Genomic DNA, 22,667 nt, shown 5'->3' with positions numbered 1-22,667 from the left:
TTCCTGGGACGTAAATTTTGTGGTTTTTCAAATATATTTTTTTCGGCACTTGACTTCGTGGATTAAGAATATTCGTTAATATTAAAGGCATATCAAGACAAGACACTTGATAAGAATTTAGTGAAACACCCACAACAGAAAATAAAACGCCCACGAAAATTAATGACTTTACAGTACTTTATACAGACCAGTGTACTCTTAAAGCAAATAATACATTTCAGTGTCTCGTTTTCGTCCAAAACGTGCAATAGACAAAAGGTCCTGGAGGTATTCCGAATGTAGAAACGAATATATGTCTCGGATACTCTCTATTGTTTGTTACTAAAATTTGTGTATTAATAACAATAATTACGTTAATTTAAATAAACAAAAACAACACGGTAAAAGACAAAAACATTTCCATAATTTTATATAACAAAAAACTGACATGTAATATCATAACAGAATTAATATCAACATTTAGAACAGAATAAATAACAATTTACCTATAATCATGAAATATGATACATTCCATGTTTGTGAATAAATAATATATGAATATGATTTGATTGATGAGCATGTCGTTGAACGTGTGTATTTCTCTGTACTACACATGATATGCTAATTATATTTTGGCAGTATTTTGGTGCGAGATCGTCTGTTTTTTCTGACCCAGTTTCTGGCTCAGTAGCCGATTGATGACGTCAGCAGTTTTGTTCACCTAACGACCCATGGACGCCAGATTTGCCGTCTGTGACTTCATTTGTGACGGTAACGAATGGCGCGATATATGTCGTTGTATTTGTCTGTGATGCTGGCGGTTTGTCCTCCGTGACCTCGTGGAGACAGGAAATCTGGTGACTTTCTAGAACACAAGCTTTAAGTTCTGTGACGTCAGCAGTACCTGTTCCCCGTAACCTCGTGGTGGCGGTAACTATGGTAACCATTCTGTTCGACAGCTACTGAAATCAAATAAACGAAGGATCAATTTGGTGGGTTTTTGACGGCAAAATAATCATATTTCATTATGGAAAACTCTGGGAGCCTGTTTGAAATAATTTGAATTGTAGAATTTTGATGATACATCTATAAAATCAAACATGGCGTTGTCTCTTATTGAACAAATAGAAACTAAACGAATTTTTGACGCTTGCATTGCTAAAAAAAATGCTTCTACATGGGAAGCTTTTCCACATGTCTTAAGACCATCTCACACAAGCGCGATAGATATTGGAAACAGATTCTAAAGTATTTGTACTTTCACCAAATTTTCAACTGACTTGCATATCCTCATAAAATTGTAAACATCTTTCATGAGATGGTATCATTTTATTTCACAAGAGTTTCACGGAAAGAAAGTCTGTACCACAATATTGCATTAATAATTCAGTTATTGCAACCTAATTGCAAATCTGATCAGGAATAAAACATGTAATTATGTATAGCGATTGAAATATACATATAATATTGGCCATAGAATGTGGGCTGGTGTAACCACCAAAATGCATCCATATGAATTATCTTGACTAGTTAGTTATGGTATATCTTCTGAAATTTTGAACCATGACAAAAATCGAAATTATCCCAAAACAGCAAATTTAGCGGATGACGTCACAGTGGAAATTACGTCATAGATACTAATTAAGTAATTTGCTCACATATTTCCCGATTTCATGCAGTATTATCTTGTGAATAATCCTTAATATCATGAGGTTCATGGGGTTGATAAATGCAGTTAGCCAAGACACAAACTCGATCTGAACCACCGATTTCACAATATACAAATTCATCACAGCATGATTAAATGGAAGCATGCACTTTTGTGTCAGGGAAGGGCACTTTTTCCTTATATAATTCAAAATTATAAAAAATGTATGTTGTGACATTAAAATTTATTGACATTTGACAAAAAAATTGCAATTATAATACATGGCTTCAACAATTTCCAATCTGAAAATGTCGCTATAAAAATTAATTCAACAACACATCTTCATAACTTTTCATTCAAACTTCTTTTGAGGAAGCAATAGTAATATTTTCGATTATGATACAGGATCAACAAGCTACAAACATGCATGGCAATCTCACTTAACCGCCAGACCTTACACTTAATGCTACCACGGCACAATGTCATTGTGGTCCAATAAACACTAGATTCCTATATAACCGTACTGTTGTCACTGTGGTCAGATAAACACTGGATACCTATATAACTGTACTGTTGTCACTGTGGTCAGATAAACACTGGATACCTATATAACCGTACTGTTGTCACTGTGGTCACATACTGGATACCTATATAACCGTACTGTTGTCACTGTGGTCACATACTGGATACCTATATAACCGTACTGTTGTCACTGTGGTCACATACTGGATACCTATATAACTGTACTGTTGTCACTGTGGTCAAATAAACACTGGATACCTATATAACTACTGTTGTCACTGTGGTCAGATAAACACTGGATACCTATATAACTACTGTTGTCACTGTGGTCAGATAAACACTGGATACCTATATAACCGTACTGTTGTCACTGTGGTCAGATAAACACTGGATACCTTTATAACCGAACTGTTGTCACTGTGGTCAGATAAACACTGGATACCTATATAACCGAACTGTTGTCACTGTGGTCAGATAAACACTGGATACCTATATAACCGTACTGCTGTCACTGTGGTCAGATAAACACTGGATACCTATATAACCGTACTGTTGTCACTGTGGTCAGATAAACACTGGATACCTATATAACCGAACTGTTGTCACTGTGGTCAGATAAACACTTGATACCTATATAACTGTTCTGTTATTTAACATGTTAAAGTCTCTGAAGTGTGGTCAAATCTATTTGCACCAACTTTCACGAAAACATTCTTCCTATATGAATGCTTAATGGACAAACGAAAACCTTAAAATTTGTTGACTGGCAGAGTAGAATTAATATTTCTTTCCTTACCTTGGCAGCCTTGACCTTCTATTAACAGTTCGAAGCGTCAATGTGCCCTTGAAACAACGTCTGACCTTGGGATGACTTGGGTTTTGTGGCCTTGGAATTTCCTTGAAGAATTGTAACGTTGAGTGTTGGTAGCCGCGTTAGTGCGCGTCATGTTCCTCCTGTAAATTAAAACCGAAAGTCAATATTACCATCACAAAAACATAAAGTCATATTATGGCCCGCCATTAAATATCGCCATAACGGCTGCATAGAGAAATGCTTGTCAATAGTTCTAAGCCTGTTTCCGTTATAAATATGTAATAAAAAGGAGATATTGAGACAGAAAATGATGTATGCATTAAACATCGTCAAAATTTTGCTAAAAAGGGCATTTACGACAAATTATATTCTGTCAATAAAGATTGAATTACGATTTTATTAAATTATATGCATCTGATGACATCCGATCTAGGGTAAGTAGGTTATCAATATCGCATGCAAAATGCGAGGTTGGAGCCATAAAAGGATTGACGGTCTATAGGGACCAAGACACAAGCACAATGCCAAGCAGCGAAGTCAAAGACCATCGCGTCTATGAGCCCTGAACACGAATAGAGGAAGCGCTCGGCAGTCCGTTGAATGGAACTTCGAAAACAATGGAGAATGATTTATCGCCCTGCCATATACAGTGTACATCAATATAATACCATTATAGACAAATGCCAACTAATATTTGTATTAATCATGTATTGAAACTTTCAGAGTCGAACAATAAATACCTTGGAGTTGACAGACGTGGAATCATTGCTGGCAGGAAGATCCAAGAGTTGTCATCCGGCAGAGAAACGTCATCGCATTGGTCATATTATCGACACCAGGGGGCGTTTACTACTCCACTATACGTCATAGAAACGAATTTTGATGACGTTTTATATGATATTGTTAGTTTAGCAATGGAATCGAATTGGTAATTTATACCATTTTTTGTCTCTAAGTTCAAAATATTATGCAAAATTCTTTGGTTTCATATGTCGAAATTTCTCTCTGTGGAGTCATTTACTTTCGTATCACACAACCTGTAAAGACAAAAAGTCATGAATATTCATTAGAACCGAGGCTAAGTCTCAGCGGGAACAGTTAGTTTTGCAATGGCTGTTAATTTTATAACTGCTTTCTTTCTACGCCCCAATGTCGTCAATTAAACTTTTTGTGTTGTGTTCAACATGAATAATTATGATTAGAAATTAAGTAATGAAACGAGATACCTTGTAATAGCTTTATCGATTTGGGTTCGTTAGAATATCTGCACATCAATTTTCATTTCCTTTGCGATTTGAAGGACATTTGATAAAATAAGGAAACAGGTAAATTTATCAATTTTGTGGATGAGAGCAGAAAGCATCGCAGTTGTCTCATCAATAACATTTTCTCTTGTATTTAATTAAAAATGATTGAATTTTCTTTATCTTTTTTTCTATCTCAACTCTCTTCCTATCTCCCTCTACATAACAATACGATCATTGTTTAAATCGTGCTGCGTAACAATTCGTTTCTTCATTCTCGAACTAACCGCCAGCTATAAACTTTGATAAAGCAGTTTTGTTCAAGCGAGATTATCACTTGTTATATTCAAAGCCGAATGAAATTTGATTAGATCAGAGAAGATTTGATGGTTTAAATTACATATTTTAAAATTAAAGTTCAATCTTCTCTAGAACAACGATTTTGATCGTTTCTTTCTTTCTCCAGTTACGCCTGAAATTTCAGCGTCAATTATTTGCACATGAAAATGAGGTATGAACATTATTCATTCATATATTTATCTTTTTCATGTTAAAATAATCGAAAATATTAGTTTAAATGGATTAGAAAATATCAACAAAAGAAGAAAAAAAAGTTTAAAAGTGTGAAATCATCATCGAAAGGTAAAATAATCTCTTAAGCGTAAAAAAAACAGAGACAAAACAAATAATACGGACAGATAACTTTTGTTATAGAAGACACACTCGCCCCATCAAACTGTAATTTAGTAAGACAACGTCACAAAAAGCTGTTCATGAAGCCCGGATGAAAAATCTCGATCACGTGACGTAACGTGACATCGCCTTTTCACAATGTTTCATTCGAACTACATGCATTATTAGAAAGTTGCAGTTTTAGTTCTAAATCAGGTAGACAAGCTGTTACAATGAAGCATCTTGAACCTAGTACCTGAAGTACGATCTGATGCTTAAGCAAATACATTGTACTATTTGTCGTCATCGCGTTGCCGCCATCGCCAAAAAGAGATCAAAGCTTTGTCTCAATAGGCTCCTCCAAATCGCTGACGTATTGGATTCAGACTTTGGTGGAACCAATATTTGCCAAACCATTACCTGGACTTGGACAATCAAATTCTGGACGCCGTATCGATCGAGCGATAAAAATCTCGACGGCTTTAAAATATCAAGGATACAGTTTCGATTTGCCACCGCGATGCATGATTGTAACATAACTTAAATTGACATCATCAAACAAGCAATATGTGTTTTACTGATTTTGTATTAGAGTACCAGGCATTCTCTTGTCACTATGTTGTCGACAGAGAGGACACGGTACCACCAAAGCATTGTCCACAGTGAATAGGTATTGTAACTTGCATTCGGTGCACAAAATGTCTATCGATTTGAAAAACAAAATAGTGTTAATATTTATACTTTTTACGATCGTTATATATGTATTATCTGTTTTAAGGTAGCAAGTATGGCTTTTTATTATCTCGTTGGTTAGTTTCATGCCTTTAAATTTACCGTGGAATATCGCGGTGTCATTCTTCTCCGGCTAGACGCTTATACAAAACAGTTGGGCTTACTTTTACCGGCCAGAACAAGACGATTTGAACATTTCACTGTTAGTATCGGGCTCAGTTCTACGGTCCTAATACAGTTGAGCGACAATTTTATCACGTAAACTGTGGAAACGCCTCGAATTTTCATTGATTTCTCCTTCTGTGTGTAATTGTTAGAACGAGTCGGTGTTTATTTTAATCGGTCATTGTAAATCTTAAATGAAGCAAAGCTGTTTATTTTATGAACCTTGGCAAGTCAAAACAGATGACGAATATGTACTGTAGGCTTGTGTGTAGGTTGTCAACTCGTCGGCTCGCTAAACTACAATATAAATATCGCCCGTTTAAGCTGTATGAGTAACTTCCGGACTCTGGTCTGCTATTTCTGTTAATATACATATACAATATACAATATGTATATTTGTTAAGAAAAACTCGACAACACTTCCTTAATACTTTCGCCGCATCTTGGAGATTCTTCGGACTGTTTACCGAATAAACAGTCTGGATAATCGCCAAGATGCGACGAAGGTTGTCCAGTTCGACTTTTTCATTACGTATTACTTCGTCCGTAAGGATCATACTCATATATTTGAAAACAGTTATGGAACACGTTTTAACGAATCATTCTAACTCATATTAATGAAGGAAAGCGTGCCGGGAGTTTGACTGTGCGAGGAAACCGAAATTCTTGAAAAAAAAGCCTTTGTGGTCGGATTAATAACCTCTATACCTTTTTACGTCCCGTCAACGAATTTAAATCCCAGACGTTTTGGTACATGTACATGTCGAGCGCGTTACCAGTGCGGCACCGGGGTAAACTTAAATGAGGGGTTATATTCAAGATTGGCAAACATGCACAATACAATATATTACATATTTATGATATTAAACCGGAAGTAGGGTTATGAAAGGTTAGTAGTTTAACAGGAAGCAGGTTATATAAAATGTTAGAACGGAAATCGTGGTTTATACCTCCGCCGTCTGTTCGAAGCTTGACTGGTCAGGATAGAGGGTGATGAAGGACTGGGGTATATGGGAGGGGTACGAAGGCTGGGAGGGGCGGGTTTGGCGTATGATCCCTCCCATACCGTCTACAGGCGGTTCTTGTTCACTCCAGTCCCAAATCGCCACGGAATCCGAAATGATCTCCGGTTGAGTCCGGCTCGGAGACTTCTATAATGACAAAAAAAAAATCATATATTTATAGGTAGGTATATAATAAAGGAGGTATGTGACATTTCACATTTTAAAATTCCGTAAACGTATGTACCGGAAATAAGGCTATGTTATTTCTCAAAAGATCCTGAATAATTGCACTGGTTTACGACATTACACCGCCATTTTTCTTCTCTCATTTCCTGTCTGATCCTGCCAGGGAGACGGAGTGATATTTTCGTATTTATGGTTCAAAGATACATGTCTATTATTCTTGCTGTCTATTGCAGACACCATTGGACAGATAACCGTGTTCTCGGTACTATGGCCGGCGAGGCTGCCGAAACGGACTAGAATCGATTTCATTTCCATCTTTCAACGTACTCGGGAAAGAAATGTCAACAACACAAGGTCACATTAAGGATCAAAATTGATATACTAGAACGAAATTTCACCCCAGAATACCATGGCAATGTTCCATATACTCCTGGTATATTTCCTACAGTAGTTTTTTCTTGATTTAATTGTATTTTAAAAATGTCGAGTTAGCAGTAAGCATAGGAGTGTGATTTAAGACCGCATGGTCCTACAGTATACATGCATGTTGGTGTGTTTGTTAAATCGAGTCTAGTTGTTTGAATAAACGAACGTTGTCCTATGCTTGGACAATTCAGTGAGTTCCATCCATGCGGTCAGGCATGAATCCCGATGGGTTCCGAATGGCATCTGTGAGTTGCGTGTTCCTCTGGTTGACAAAACCATTACAATGAATATCAACCGCGTGTCTCTTCTTGTACAGTCGATCTACATGGATTACTAAAATGCACATTAATCAGACACCAAAGTTTATTTAATGGAAAAACACCATTACGAATTCGCTATTTTCCAGGATGACGTCATGATCAAAAGGTAGAGCGTGACGTCACAATGGGTTCCCCTCTACATATCACAACGGAATTGCCATTATTTTGATGAAACGAGAACTGTATTCAACGAACATTGTTTGTTACTAATGTGGCCATTAAGGTAAATGAACGTGTGGACTTTTATGAGTTTGTTTCATATTAACCTTCTTTTTTTATTTTCGGAAAATAAAACTGCTCCAACATGTCCCCGGTGTAGGTAAATGGATATGTATTGCGCGCTGGCGTCAAGAATGCCTTGCTAGATCTACTTCCTAGCGGCCATCGTTAGAAACAATCACGCCGAACTTTCGAGTTTAATCCGAGAGCTAGGGAAGCTGGATGTCAGAATGAACGCCTCGATTCGGAAAACAGGTCGCCTGAAACAATTAATTATTTTTCCAACATCAATGAAGCTCCAATGCCGAAAGCTAATTTTCAGAAAGAAAAAAATACAAACCTGTGACATTTTTTCTTTCGTTCGAAGAGTGTAGCCGGCGTGGTAACAGTAAATGTACAATTAGGGAACGAGGTTTAGAAAATTACCCACAATTCCAGTATAATTACCCACAATTCTACTGCATTACAAGGACGAGTCAATACATTTATCAGCTATAAGCATTTTCTTAATCAAATTAAACGCGGCCAGTAATTTTGCTCGAAAGTACAGCAACACTTTTTCTTACTTGTCGAGACGCGTGAAACAGGAAGCGTCATTATTGTTTCCGTGTGTTGTATTTCATAATTCTACAGTCACGTGAAAGTAAAAGAAGGAATAATTGTTTAAAAGGTGGTTATTGATCAAATTAGTATGAAGGAAAGCAATAAGTTGTGTTTTTCGTTTTCAAAGTAGGCGTTAAAATTCTAATTGTACTCGACGAAACGTCTTCCTTTTTAGATACAAAGAAATTTAAACGACCAATTCGTAATGCAAGATTTATAGGATAATTCTTAAAACAGCCCGTTTATTTTTTCTACAGGAATTCTATGGAAACCCGTTATAATTTGTCGCATCAATATAAATTTCCTTGTCTCTCAAAGAAAAAGAAATTAAGACGATAATTGCAACAATTTGTCTAGAGGAGATTATATTTACGACACAGAAATTTGTTTTAAACTCCTTTGAGCGTGATGGATATACCGACTTTTCAAAAGACAATTTACGTCTTTTAAAAAGCGACCAAAACGAAAATCTCAAATGTACAGACATATCTACCTGGATTTTAGTCAGATATTTTCTCACGAATGTCTCCGCTCTCCTATAACTGACGGGTGTCATTTTAAGTCAAACGTTCGACTCTTTAGTTCTGGTAATTACGCTGTTTTCGTGTATTCGTCCACTTACGACGGATTTGTCTCGTATTTAGACTGACATCATGGCCACTTATCGGTGGCAGCCAAGCCCATTGTGGCACGTCTTATCATAATAACACCACACAAAAGCTAATTCCACGTCGACATTGAGACTCGTTTAATTTTTCTCGTGTCTAATGCACGTCGAGTAGTTCGATAAATAGGGTCGATAAAAACCGAGATAAGGTGAAGTCATTTTAAAATTGTCCAGTTTATAACGATATATGAAATGGGCAGTTTTTTTTTATCTTTTTGATCAATGCTTACTTCCGGACCGAATATTCCGGACCGTAGTTTTCCAGAACTCCGATATACATGTATGTATACTATATATATAAATATATTTCATATATGAAAATGATGAACAATTTTATCGCAAGGAGCGTCTATGTTGAGAGGTAGGTATTGATATTCAGATCAAGCTCGATGACTTCGTTTAAAAAGAATGTAGATATGAGGTTAGCTTGTGACATAGCCTAGGCTATTCAGAATACCGCCAAGACACGGATGACCAATCATGGGCTAGTTTCTCTTTGAAGGATACGTAATTACCATAAATCTACCCTAATATAAAAATGGCGATGAAAAGAAATATGAAATTGATATCTACGCCAAAGAGTCTAGTTACGGAAAGACATTATATACAGGTTTGGCAAAGTATTTTTTATATTCGGTATGGTGTTCTTACATTCAAATTCATGATTAATTTCAAAACCATTTCGAATGCTTTTATTAAATATGACTAAGAAAAGTTGAATGTGATATATTATCTACGCGATATTCAAAAAATTGTATTTGTGCTGAAATTAATATTTTGAGGATATTTTAATGAGTTTTATAGAGTTAACTCTTCAAAACCTACATGTAAGTACAAATGTACGAATGGCTGTCTGCAATAAACTCATCCACAGAAATAAACTGTTTGTACATGCTCAATAATTCTATCCTGAATGAATCTTACTATTGAATGTCTTTTCTTAAATAATGGTAATGGCGAGTCTCTATGGAACCATTATGATGGATTGACGCGAGCACTCCACGTGATTTCTAACCATTATTCCATATGCGTGTGTCAATTAATATCTGTACTGTTACATAACACACGCAGATCACAATTTGAAATGCATTTATGTACCATCTAGCAGGAGATATAACGTATAAGTTTAGGTTTTACTTGATCGTCACAAGTACTTTATAGACGTAAGCGTTCGGGGATGAGAATGATAATCGTTTTATTTACATATGACTTTTTGAGTATGTCTTAAAGCACCGTGTGTCGTTATAGGGATCGATTGGAAATCAAGTTGTGTGTGAATATGAAATAAGGATGAATGATGAATCATTGTTCAAACAAATAAGCGAAATGAACAAAACATTGCAGCTTTTAAGTGTTTATATACGTTAATATCACTTGAATGGCGACATTCAAAATGTAAAATCATTTTGTAACACTATAATGTAGTACATGTACATGTATTTAGCAGTCATAAAAACGCAACCATTACCTTTATGTAGCATACACTTGTCTATAACGGTCACCCCGTATAACAAATATATGTATCAGCAATGTCTCTATATTAACAAACACCTGTCTATAACGGTCACCCCGTATAACAAATATTTGTGTATCATCATTGTCTCTATATTAACAAACACCTGTCTATAACGGTCACCCCATATAACAAATATCTGTATATCAGCATTGTCTCTATATTAACAAACACCTGTCTATAACGGTCACCCCATATAACAAATATCTGTGTATCAGCATTGTCTCTATATAAACAAACACCTGTTTATAACGGTCACCCCGTATAACAAATATCTGTGTATCAGCATTGTCTCTATATAAACAAACACCTGTCTATAACGGTCACCCCGTATAACAAACACTTGTCTATAACGGTCACCTCGTATAACAAACACTTGTCTATAACGGTCACCCCGTATAACAAACACCTGTGTATCAGCATTGTCTCTATATAAACAAACACCTGTCTATAACGGTCACCCCGTATAACAAACACTTTTCTATAACGGTCACCCCGTATAACAAACACCTGTCTATAACGGTCACCCCGTATAACAAACACTTGTCTATAACGGTCACCCCGTATAACAAACACCTGTGTATCAGCATTGTCTCTATATAAACAAACACCTGTCTATAACGGTCACCCCGTATAACAAATATCTGTGTATCAGCATTGTCTCTATATAAACAAACACCTGTCTATAACGGTCACCCCGTATAACAAATATCTGTGTATCAGCAGTGTCTCTATATTATCAAACACCTGTCTATAACGGTCACCCCGTATAACAAATATCTGTGTATAAGTATTTTATCTATAGTAACACTAGGTTACACAGTCTAGTAACAAACACCTGTCTATAATGGTCACCCCGTATAGCAAACACCTGTGTGTCAGCAGTGTCTCTATATTATCAAACACCTGTCTATAACGGTCACCCCGTATAACAAATATTTGTCTATCAGCACTGTCTCTTTATTAACAAACACCTGTCTATAACGGTCACCCCGTATAACAAATATCTGTGTATAAGTATTTTATCTATAGTAACACTAGGTTACACAGTCTAGTAACAAACACCTGTCTATAATGGTCACCCCGTATAGCAAACACCTGTGTATCAGCAGTGTCTCTATATTATCAAACACCTGTCTATAACGGTCACCCCGTATAACAAACACCTGTGTATACGTATTTTATCTATAGTAACACTAGGTTACAGTCTAGTAACAAACACCTGTCTATAACGGTCACCCCGTATAACAAATATCTGTGTATCAGTAGTGTCTCTATATTATCAAACACCTGTCTATAACGGTCACCCCGTATAGCAAACACCTGTGTATCAGCAGTGTCTCTTTATTAACAAACACCTGTCTATAACGGTCACCCCGTATAACAAACACCTGTGTATCAGCAGTGTCTCTTTATTAACAAACACTTGTCTATAACGGTCACCCCGTATAACAAACACCTGTGTATCAGTAGTCTCTATATTATCAAACACCTGTCTATAACGGTCACCCCGTATAGCAAACACCTGTGTATCAGCAGTGTCTCTTTATTAACAAACACCTGTCTATAACGGTCACCCCGTATAACAAATATCTGTATCAGCATTGTCTCTATATTATCAAACACCTGTCTATAACGGTCACCCCGTATAACAAATATCTGTATCAGCATTGTCTCTATATTATCAAACATCTGTCTATAACGGTCACCCCGTATAACAAATATTTGTGTATCATCATTGTCTCTATATTATCAAACACCTGTCTATAACGGTCACCCCGTATAACAAACACCTGTGTATAAGTATTTTATCTATAGTAACACTAGGTTACACAGTCTAGTAACAAACACCTGTCTATAACGGTCACCCCGTATAACAAACACCTGTGTATCAGCAGTGTCTCTTTATTAACAAACACCTGTCTATAACGGTCACCCCGTATAACAAACACCTGTGTATAAGTATTTTATCTATAGTAGCATTAGGTTACACAGTCTAGTAACAAACACCTGTCTATAATGGTCACCCCGTATAGCAAACACCTGTGTATCAGTAGTGTCTCTATATTATCAAACACCTGTCTATAACGGTCACCCCGTATAGCAAACACCTGTGTATCAACAGTGTCTCTATATTATCAAACATCTGTCTATAACGGTCACCCCGTATAACAAACACCTGTGTATCAGCAGTGTCTCTATATTATCAAACACCTGTCTATAACGGTCACCCCGTATAACAAACACCTGTGTATAAGTATTTTATCTATAGTAGCATTAGGTTACACAGTCTAGTAACAAACACCTGTCTATAATGGTCACCCCGTATAGCAAACACCTGTGTATCAGTAGTGTCTCTATATTATCAAACACCTGTCTATAACGGTCACCCCGTATAGCAAACACCTGTGTATCAACAGTGTCTCTATATTATTAAACATCTGTCTATAACGGTCACCCCGTATAACAAATATTTGTATCAGCATTGTCTCTATATTATCAAACACCTGTCTATAACGGTCACCCCGTATAACAAACACCTGTGTATAAGTATTATATCTATAGTAACACTAGGTTACACCATCTAGTAACAAACAACTGTCCATATTGGACACTATAATTATACCAAGAACACCTTTCCATAACGGTAACTCTATTAAACGAACATCTGTCTATAATAGGCAATACATGCACATATATTACGTTATAGCAAACATCTCTCTATAAACACCATACTATCTTAAGCCTCTTTATAACTTACACTTGTGTATTAAGGCCAAAAGCACCTGTCTACAAAGACAATATCTAATCGTATAAGTTGTAAAATTTTGAAATACAATTGTATTTAATTGAAACGAATATTTACATTGTAACAAACACGTCATGTTTCTATTTTATTGACCTCTATATAACTAGCACTTGTGTATAAAGGCGTAAAAAAAAACCTGTCTACAAAGGCAATATATATGAAAAACTAATACCTCTCTTTAAAGACCACCGCTATAACTACAAAGGCGATATATATATAAAACGAATACCTCTCTTTAAAGACCACTACTTTAACTACAAAGGCGATATATATGAAAAACTAATACCTCTCTTTAAAGACCACCACTATACAAAACACGTGCTTGAAAGACGATACATTTATATATATATATAACGAAAACATTATCTACAGATCACTTCTGTTTACTCAATGCATGTACTTATCAACGTTCACGTGAAATAAAAACAAGACGTCTTCATAAATTTCAATCACCTGACAAATGGAACCTCTCGACATGAATCAAAGATATACATTTAAATGAAACAGAAAGTACACAATATGCGCATGTAACCTCTATGTGTACGCCTGTCTGTAAAACAGAAGGTTTGACCACTTAAACGACCAATCATCGCAAGAGTCATCTCGTTGTCACGTGATATACTGGCGCATGTTGGTAATGATATGTACATGTCGGGGACATTTGACCTGTTCATTTATCAGGATAATTTTACCTGTCCGGAGAGGTGTACGTATCCGTAGTTCTATTATTACCTATAATTCCGGCCAATCAAGCCTAAACACTGACCATTATCTGACCATTACTGGGATCGTATCTACAAGACGGTCACTAATGACCCCGTCATATCATCAGTCTATATCTGTATGGAAGGAGCGTGGGGCTGGTTCAGACAGGGGACACGTCTCACGGAGAAATAACACAGGGGAAGTTCAAACCAACGCGACAAAATTACTGGGACAAGGATCCCCATTCGGACCCCTTAAATAGATCGACCAGAATCGTGGTTCCGGGTGTACTTGGCTTTAGACCATGGGTTCGAGTCTCAGCAGGGTGAGACTATTATCAAATTAAAACATGAATGCATATTTCTTTTACCAAATATTGATTTATGTCAAACTATTGCAAAAATATCCTATCGCAACTGATATTATCTTTATTTCTATTAAACTGATGCTACTAGTATCTCGGATCTAGATTAAAACAATGATATGGCCGGGATGAAACATTTTCAAAGAAATAAATGAATTTTTGTGAGCATGTGCTGTGTTTATTTATTTTTGAAAATCTCTAATGAAGTTTAGGTTTAGCACAGGGGCTTGTACGAAGAAGAACAGGCTCTTGACAGAACGTTTCTCGGAGTAACATGTTCCGGATGAGTTACTCTGTTATTTCCCATGCAAACTCGTCCATGTTATAAATAGAAGCATCATCAGTTTGATGCCATTTCAATACACAGGGTTTATATGTTTGTGTGTCACACCTAAATTAAATCTCGTGAACATGAATTATTCAATAAAGTTGAACGCTATAGTACATGTATACTTGTCGTAATAACAATATCTGTACGAAAACGTATACGCTAATCTACGTTCCCATTACAATGTAGCGTCATATTTACATTATTATTACATAGAATTTACTGTCGGACTGTATTTATCGTCATTTTACAGCAGAGCAGAAATAAAAAAAAATATATAAATATATAATCTGAGCGTGCAGACTTTTCGAGTTCCGGATAATAACGGTCCGGTCAGCCGGTTTTCTATTTAGGTTTATCGTCCCTCAGCATCAGTACCTGGTCGTATCATACGATGGCAGGTGCTAGTACGCATGCGCATTGTTCAGATCAATTTAACACTAATTATAGACATCACACTTGATTACATCTGTTGTTATTTACCGTCTCAAAACACAAAAACCTACTAAGCTAGCCTTTGTTTCGGTTCGGACTAGTTTATCGATCTTTCCCGTAAAACTGGAAGGAACAGACCATGGATTAGCTGGCTACGGGCTCGTATTATTTAAGTACATCGTTAAACATCCAACCATGGAATAAAAATGTTGAAGTCGGTCATTCACGACAAATGCTATGAATAAGTTGTTACATTATTTTCTTGCGTGTTAACATTAAATTTGCGTGTATGTTGACATGTGTTGTTTGTTTTATTTATTTTTTCAAACATAAATCCTATCTAAATAAATTAAGTCGATTTTAAGAAAATGGCGTTCCATGTTGTGTATTTTTTTTATAAATCCTTATTGACTTATAAACATAATCATGGCAAATGGTATCCAAATGTCTGTTTAGTTATTTTTGGAAAAGAAAATGACAAAATGAAATGTATTACTCCCACGTTACATTAAAATTGGACATACACATTTTCAAATAAATGTTCCTGACAATTTTTAATGTCCGCCATCCATCCTATTCGAATTTAATTAAGGTAAGACTTTTAAATCGCCTCAAATCAATTTTGACCCAAGTTTCAAAATTGGCAATATGGCAATTAGTGGGCCTAATTAAGAAAATTGTCATGAAATAAACACATAAAAGTGGGGGAAGTACATAAAAAATTGTTTCTCGGAGGTTGTTCAAATTGACACCGTGTGAAGACATAGGTAGTCAAACTTGTAGCAAACCATCGCTGGTACTTAACGATCTCCCTGTCTTAATGGTTTCTGGGATTAATTAGTCTTAATTGGTTTGCCGGAGGAAATTCACGAGGAAAAATCTTAAGACGTTATCTTCTAGTAAAATTAGATTCTTCTAATTAAAGGGATCAAGCCATCATTTTAACTACAAGAGTTTGTCTCTTTAGGAAGGAATTTGAAATTGATTATAAAATTCGAACTGCAAGGTTATCTTCAATCCCACGCAATGTCGATCTATCTGAAAATTGCGATAACAAGGGAGCAATTAAATTGTTTCTCAAACAAGAAATTAAAAATGTTAACTCCAAATACTAACTGTTTTCCATCATTTTTGTCTTCTGTTTATTTTTTATTTTTATTTTTACCTTTATGCAGTAAAATTTTCCGGTTTTCCGTTCCCATGAAGACCTGATTTTTATTGATGAAGATAGGGGATAACCCAATGTTGAAAACAATAAATATTAGCGAAATGAAATTAAGGAAACGAAGTGTATATAGTTTTCTAGGAGCAAGACGCTCACGGGATTGTGTCAACTACCAGTCCTACCGATTTTTAGGCGAGAAAACCGATCTTTCCCAATAATTGTATTATTGTAAACAAGTTTATGGAACAATAAACAGACCATGAGCTTTGTCACTTACGTATTTTTCATTCAACTTACGTCAGTAATTGTCACAACTTCAAGAATAAATACGAAAATATTTTTTGACACGTGATGTCTTATTGACAAGTTTCTATTGAATTAGGCAATAAAACTTACCGTTTTCTTGATACGCTCCAACGTAGCTAGTGGCCTTGGGGAGTTGTCTGTTCTCGCAAAGGTGTCGTTATTGCGCGGGAGGGTGTCGGTGAGTGACTTGTGAATTGTCTCCCTTGTGTAAATCCCATTGACCTTGATATCCGGATTATTTTGTTCCGGGACCGTATCTATTGTTGAGTTTGTAGACACACTCTCTGGATATTTGGAATCCCGCTGTCTGTCTTTCCTTCTGATCAGACAAATCGCCAGAATAATGAGAATTGAAAGAACTATGGTCACACATGAAATAGCAATAGCTATGGCGAAGTATTTAATCTTTGCCGATGGGTCTTCTGACGGATTTCTGCTAGAATCTGTGATTATGATTGTCAGTGTGCGAAACCTTGACCTTGGGGGCTTGCCGCCATCTTGGACTAGAATTGATAGGTCGTAAGTACCAATATCAGAAAGACTCGCGTGACGAGATAACGATAATTGCCCCGTGAACTTGTTCACAGTAAAGAGTTTTGTCATATTGCTGTTCTGCGCGAAGTAGGAAAGTTTAGCATTGACATCATCATCGTTATCATAAGCTTTAATGGTGGCGATGACAGTATTGGGGAGGGTGTCAGAAGATAAATATAAGAGGTCCCCGCCAATACTGGGAAATGTAATGATTGGTGCGTTGTCGTTGATGTCTTGTATGATGATCGTGACCTCAGCGGTACTGGTCAAGGGCGATGACCCGTGGTCATAAGCAATAACCGTGAAATTATACTGAGCGATCAATTCTCTGTCTAATGTCCGAGTCCCCAGGATAGTTCCATTCTTTAACACATCGAAAGGTAAATATATGTCAGCACTTGATGTAAGTGAAAATGACACCTCGCCATTGTCTCCTGCGTCGCCATCCTGGGCAACAAGTTTACCTACTGAGACGTTCGGTAACTGATTTTCCGGTATAACGAACTCGAATGACGTTGGTGTAAATCTTGGCGGGTTGTCGTTCTTGTCAATGACGTTAACCTCCACAAGGGCGCTACCTGTCAATGAAGGCGACCCGCCATCTTCGGCAGACACTTGGAACGTTATACGGGGTGTTGCCTCCCTATCCAAAGACACTACGGCCGTTATCACACCGCTGTTGGCATTTATCCTGAAAAAGTTTTTGTATTCTTCGGGTAGAGTAAGAGAATAATTGTAACTACTTGGCACAATGCTATCACTGTCAGTAGCTTGAACTTGAAGTATCCCACTGTTGGCTGCATCGTTTTCGGGTACATTGACGTAATAAATCGCCTTGGTGAACTGTGGTGGATTATCATTAATATCCAGGACTCGAACCAAGATCCGAGAGCTCGTATTTAATCTAGGAGTTCCATAATCGCGACATTCTATCACAACAGTATGCCATTCGACCATCTCTCTGTCCAGAATTCTTCTCAAAACAAAATTATATTCATCAGGCCCATCGGCGACCAACCGGAAGTTGTCATCATCTATTGAGCAAGTGACAACGCCATTCTGCCCATTGTCGGGGTCCTTGACCGATATGATTGCTAGGACGGTCCCAATGGCCGCCGACTCCGAGACTTCCGCGTAGTAGCTCTGTGACAGAACGTTGACAGTGATTTCTGGCGCGTTGTTATGCGTGTCTAAGACAGTGACGTAGACTTGCGCCTGTGAGATTAGTGGCTGAGTGGCGTTATCAGACGCTTCCACAATAATTCTATATGAGGTAGTCCTCTCATCAATAAGGGAACTGATAACGCTTAACTCCCCTGTTGTCGGGCCGACTTTGAAGAGTCTTCTGATCTCCTCCGATTGATGAGAACTAAGCCGATATAATACCCGACCATTTTCATTTTCGTCCGGATCAGTCGCATTGAAAGTTAAAAAGACACTATTTGGCACAATATCTTCCGGTATAGTCCGATTGTAAACTGCCTTCGGGAACTTCGGGGGGTTATCATTAGCGTCAGTAATGGTGATGTTTAAAGTAACGGTACCTGTTTTGGGTTCAGCGCCTCCATCGATCGCTGTGATCTTTACAATATATTTATTTTGTGTTTCTCTGTCAAGTTCCTCGTCTACGACTAATCTCAGTAAGGCTCTTCCGTCTGCGAAGTCAGTTGTTTCCAATATAAATGGGACATTGCTTGTCTCTATTCTGTAACTTTGGACAGCGTTCTGCCCGCTGTCTTCATCAGTAGCTCCATCTAGCGGGAAGGACTTTCCTTGGCCGGAATTTTCCGATATTTCCATGTCGATATTACTTTCTGGAAACACAGGTACATTGTCATTTATGTCGAGGAGCCTCACGTGCACTTTTATCTTTTCGAAGAAGTCGTTAATTGGTGAAATGGCGGTGACGTCTAATCTTAGGATACAGTCTGAAGACGTAAAAGGGCAGAGTGTGTCTCGGTCAAGGACGGAAGCTGTATAGAGAGCGGATGTTCTCTCGTTAATATGGAATAGTAAAGCGTCTGGGTTACCTGTGGTGAGGAGGCTGTAACGTAGCTCAATATTTGTCCCGTTACCTGTAATCAGCTGTGCGTCCGAGGCCACCTTTCCCAGGTAAAAATCCTTGTCCTGTTCCTCTTCGATATTATACATAATCTCGAAACATGACGTCACAGTGAGGACAAGCATCAGCACCAAAGGAGACCTGCGGTCCATGTTGGATGTTTAAGTGAACTTACGGCTTCTTAGTCATTGTCCATATCTCACCAACCGTTGACCAGTGGTCACTCACAATATATTGTTTACAAGTTGTATAGTACTCACCGAAATCTCTAATTCAATTCACACCCTCTCCGTTTGACTGTAATCCCTCCTGGTCTTAATCCAAAAGTTAGCTCATTGAATCACACGGTAGCTTTAACTTATCACAGGTGAGTTCGTAAAAGAAACTGTTTTGTTTGTGTTATGTATATTTCATTTTAAACTGACCACTGTTACTATCGTCCAGCCATCTCTCCGTTACAGCCATCTCCGGTAAGACACTGTCGTTCTGTTTTAATTGTTGTTACTTCACATCTTGATCGTAATGGTTTGTAAGGCCTATATGTAGGGGACTCCTCTCTCTACTATCAACACAACACGCTGTATTTACCTTGCGATCAATGCCTAAGCCGTAAGCCACGCCTACTCTTACTGTATCGACCAATCAGAACGACTGTTGTATCGTCGAGTCTACACACTCAACCGGTGTATCGGTAGAAAGCAAAGACTGGTAAGCTGTCATTGTAAATAGGGAAAGGTTGACGATCTTTTTATAAATTATAAGGCTGTGGCCCATTACAGGTAATTTAAGTACATAATTCGCTCATATCCCCACATACACCACCACCTGCCTTTTGACTGTCTCCATGTACCAAACCCTTCTATTACGTCGGCTAGCTGCAAATAAACACTGACCCGCTACCATCCACTCTCCGCGCGCTTATATCTGCCTTTCATTTTCATTTCATACAAGCCGATTATAGCTGTGTTGACATAAAGCCGTTCCACCGGTAACAGCCCTTTTACTGTTTTTAAAATTGTATTTGATGTTCTTTTGTTAGGGGCACTTTCCTTGAAAATATTTCGCTTGATATTAAATGGATTTTTTGTTCGTTGTGTGTGTTTGTCTTTCATAGGGAAATCATATTTTGGATTTCATTTTGTGGAAAACCGCAAGGTCGTTTTACACGTGAGTCGAGTTGAGCAGTGAGGCACTATTGACTCAGTCGACCTACTCAGTAAAGCTATTCTCTGACATTGCTCACTTTGTGACAGAGTTGACCGAGGACACTTGCTTGTCAATAGCGGAACCCTTCCAATAATGTATCAGTCAAATGTATGATTCATTTATAGATACAGATTTCTTAAAAAACTATTGGATATACCAAAATTGTTGATATCTATGATTTCAACATAAACATAACTTCTTATGAATTTTGCTATAGGTATATTTCGGCAAACGCTTTTACATATATTTGTGGTAGGGGATTGTGAAATAATTGGTTTTGACAGGAAAAACGAAAGAAAACACGCTTTTATGTATGGATAATTTACCTTCAAAGCATTCAACAACATATTTATGTACAACACATGGCGTTGAAAACATCATTAGAGATTTTGAAGTAACCACAGGGATTTGACAGACATCCCTAGCCCTGTTTCACGGTCTTTATTTAACACTTAAATGTAAAATCCCTATGGTCCATTTGGTTATTTCGCAAGTGAATTAAAATTTAGCGGGCTTTAGAATGCTCCTAACAATAGCGAAAAATGATTGATAGTATTCCTAGCACTTCGATTTATAAACCATCGATAGCCGTTTTGTGTCTTTTTTACCAAATACAACACACGCATAGTATTATCATATGACGAGCGCGGGCATTTTTATGTTACTTGTCCTAAAACTGAATTTATATAAACAATTTTTAAAATTTTAGAAATAAAACATTGAATCGCTATTTTGTGTTGTAATATTTTCTTTCTTTCTCTCTTTTTTCTGTTTTATTATTATGTTTTTTGACAACAGTCAGGAAATTCACTAAAAAGACCCATTACCGGTTATCTCTATCTGCTCCATGTAAAATGTCGCACTCCCCTGGTCCTAACGTTGCGAGAATCATCAGCATGTCTTTAACTGGCGATTAAATCAATACTAAAATTTAAAAAAAAACAAAAACCCGGAACATTTGTTATATGTTTTTAGTGCCTGTTATGACGTCACCAGATTTATGTGACGAACTCGTATCGCGTTTGCATTGTCATCTTTCCAAATCAATTTGTTAACAAGGAATTCTGCGAACGACTATATTTTTATCTACCCTATATATATCCTCAGTCACTAGACCATTTTAATGCCCCATCACCTATTTCTAAATAAAGAATGTTCCCGAGACTATCTCAAGCCTATCTATTCCATCATATTTATTTACACTACCCATTGCAGTCAAATTCACATTATTAAATGCCTTCGTTTAAATGTTGAATATTTCATGTCAATTATATTGAAATAAAGTCTTCCAAATCTAATCATTTATTTCTTCCTCCATTTATTTTCAAATAAAACCATTACAATTTCTCTTATCTCTGCTACTTTTTGTCAAACTTTTAATTTCAAATAAAAAACATTCTTTATGATGTTTTGCAGGTGTTACATTACTTGTGCCCCACCTCCCCCTCCCCTTCTCTCTCTCCCTTTCTATACAACTTCTTTGTGTGTGCGGTCTAGATAGATAAAAAAAAAACATGTTTTGATCGTTACACATGTGTGTAAATATCATGTTACTAATAATGAATCATTAGTTTTATTGCTGTTATTTTGAGTCGAGTTTTTGTTGTGATGGGGTTTTTCATCAATCACGGCGCAACACAAACGGGAGTCCCGTTCAGGTACACGCTGGCCCAGGTGAGGAGTGGGGTCCTAATGACATTTCATTGTACAGACCTGTCACTGGGTCCTGTTAACATCTATCCCTTAATGTGGAGACACGGGCCCTAATGTAGACTCAACGGGAGTAACAAAAACAGCTCAAAGGGCATTTCATTCTCGGTGAGATTTGTTAAAAGCCGCACGTCAAACTCTTGTATATATCTTACCTGGCTTGGTTAAAAAAAATGAAATTTAATGAAAATGAATAAATAGATAAATTAGTTTTTTCAATATCCCACCTTTGAAATGAATATTTCGAAATTAATTTTATTACAACATCGGCATATATGTATTGCTCTCTTGGAATGTTGACGGAAATTTGTCACGAAACAAAAAATATA

The 22,667-nt window shown here is 37.0% G+C and overlaps 1 protein-coding gene across 4 annotated transcripts; it reads right to left on the bottom strand.

Annotated features, from left to right (window-relative positions):
- Positions 1 to 392: 392 nt before the first annotated feature.
- Positions 393 to 19,999, bottom strand: LOC117329680 (protocadherin-9-like). 4 transcript variants are annotated; one of them, XM_033887754.1, is made up of 5 exons: positions 16,917 to 19,998; positions 6,727 to 6,927; positions 3,704 to 4,000; positions 2,946 to 3,103; positions 393 to 941 (listed from the first exon to the last, which is right to left on the bottom strand). In XM_033887754.1, exons 1-3 carry the CDS (start codon positions 19,572 to 19,574, stop codon positions 3,992 to 3,994), a joined length of 2,868 nt encoding a protein of 955 aa, XP_033743645.1. In that variant the 5' UTR covers positions 19,575 to 19,998; the 3' UTR covers positions 393 to 941; positions 2,946 to 3,103; positions 3,704 to 3,991. The 4 variants fall into 4 exon arrangements, with proteins under 4 accessions (XP_033743645.1, XP_033743646.1, XP_033743647.1 ...); XM_033887755.1 differs by having other exon boundaries at positions 393 to 938; XM_033887756.1 differs by having other exon boundaries at positions 6,843 to 6,927.
- Positions 20,000 to 22,667: the final 2,668 nt, after the last annotated feature.

The sequence above is a fragment of the Pecten maximus genome, chromosome 6 (genome assembly GCF_902652985.1).
Source record: "Pecten maximus chromosome 6, xPecMax1.1, whole genome shotgun sequence".
NCBI classification, from domain to species: Eukaryota; Metazoa; Mollusca; class Bivalvia; order Pectinida; family Pectinidae; genus Pecten; species Pecten maximus.
The sequence above is the reverse complement of the archived record's forward strand: the minus strand, read 5'-3'. Positions and strand labels throughout refer to the sequence as shown.

Excerpts from the sequence above, each read along its gene's own strand:
- LOC117329680 (XM_033887754.1), bottom strand. The coding sequence starts at position 19,574 with ATGGACCGCAGGTCTCCTTTGGTGCTGATGCTTGTCCTCACTGTGACG. Across the intron at positions 6,928-16,916 it reads TGGAGCGTATCAAGAAAACG|AAGTCTCCGAGCCGGACTCA; the intron begins GTAAGTTTTATT and ends TTGTCATTATAG.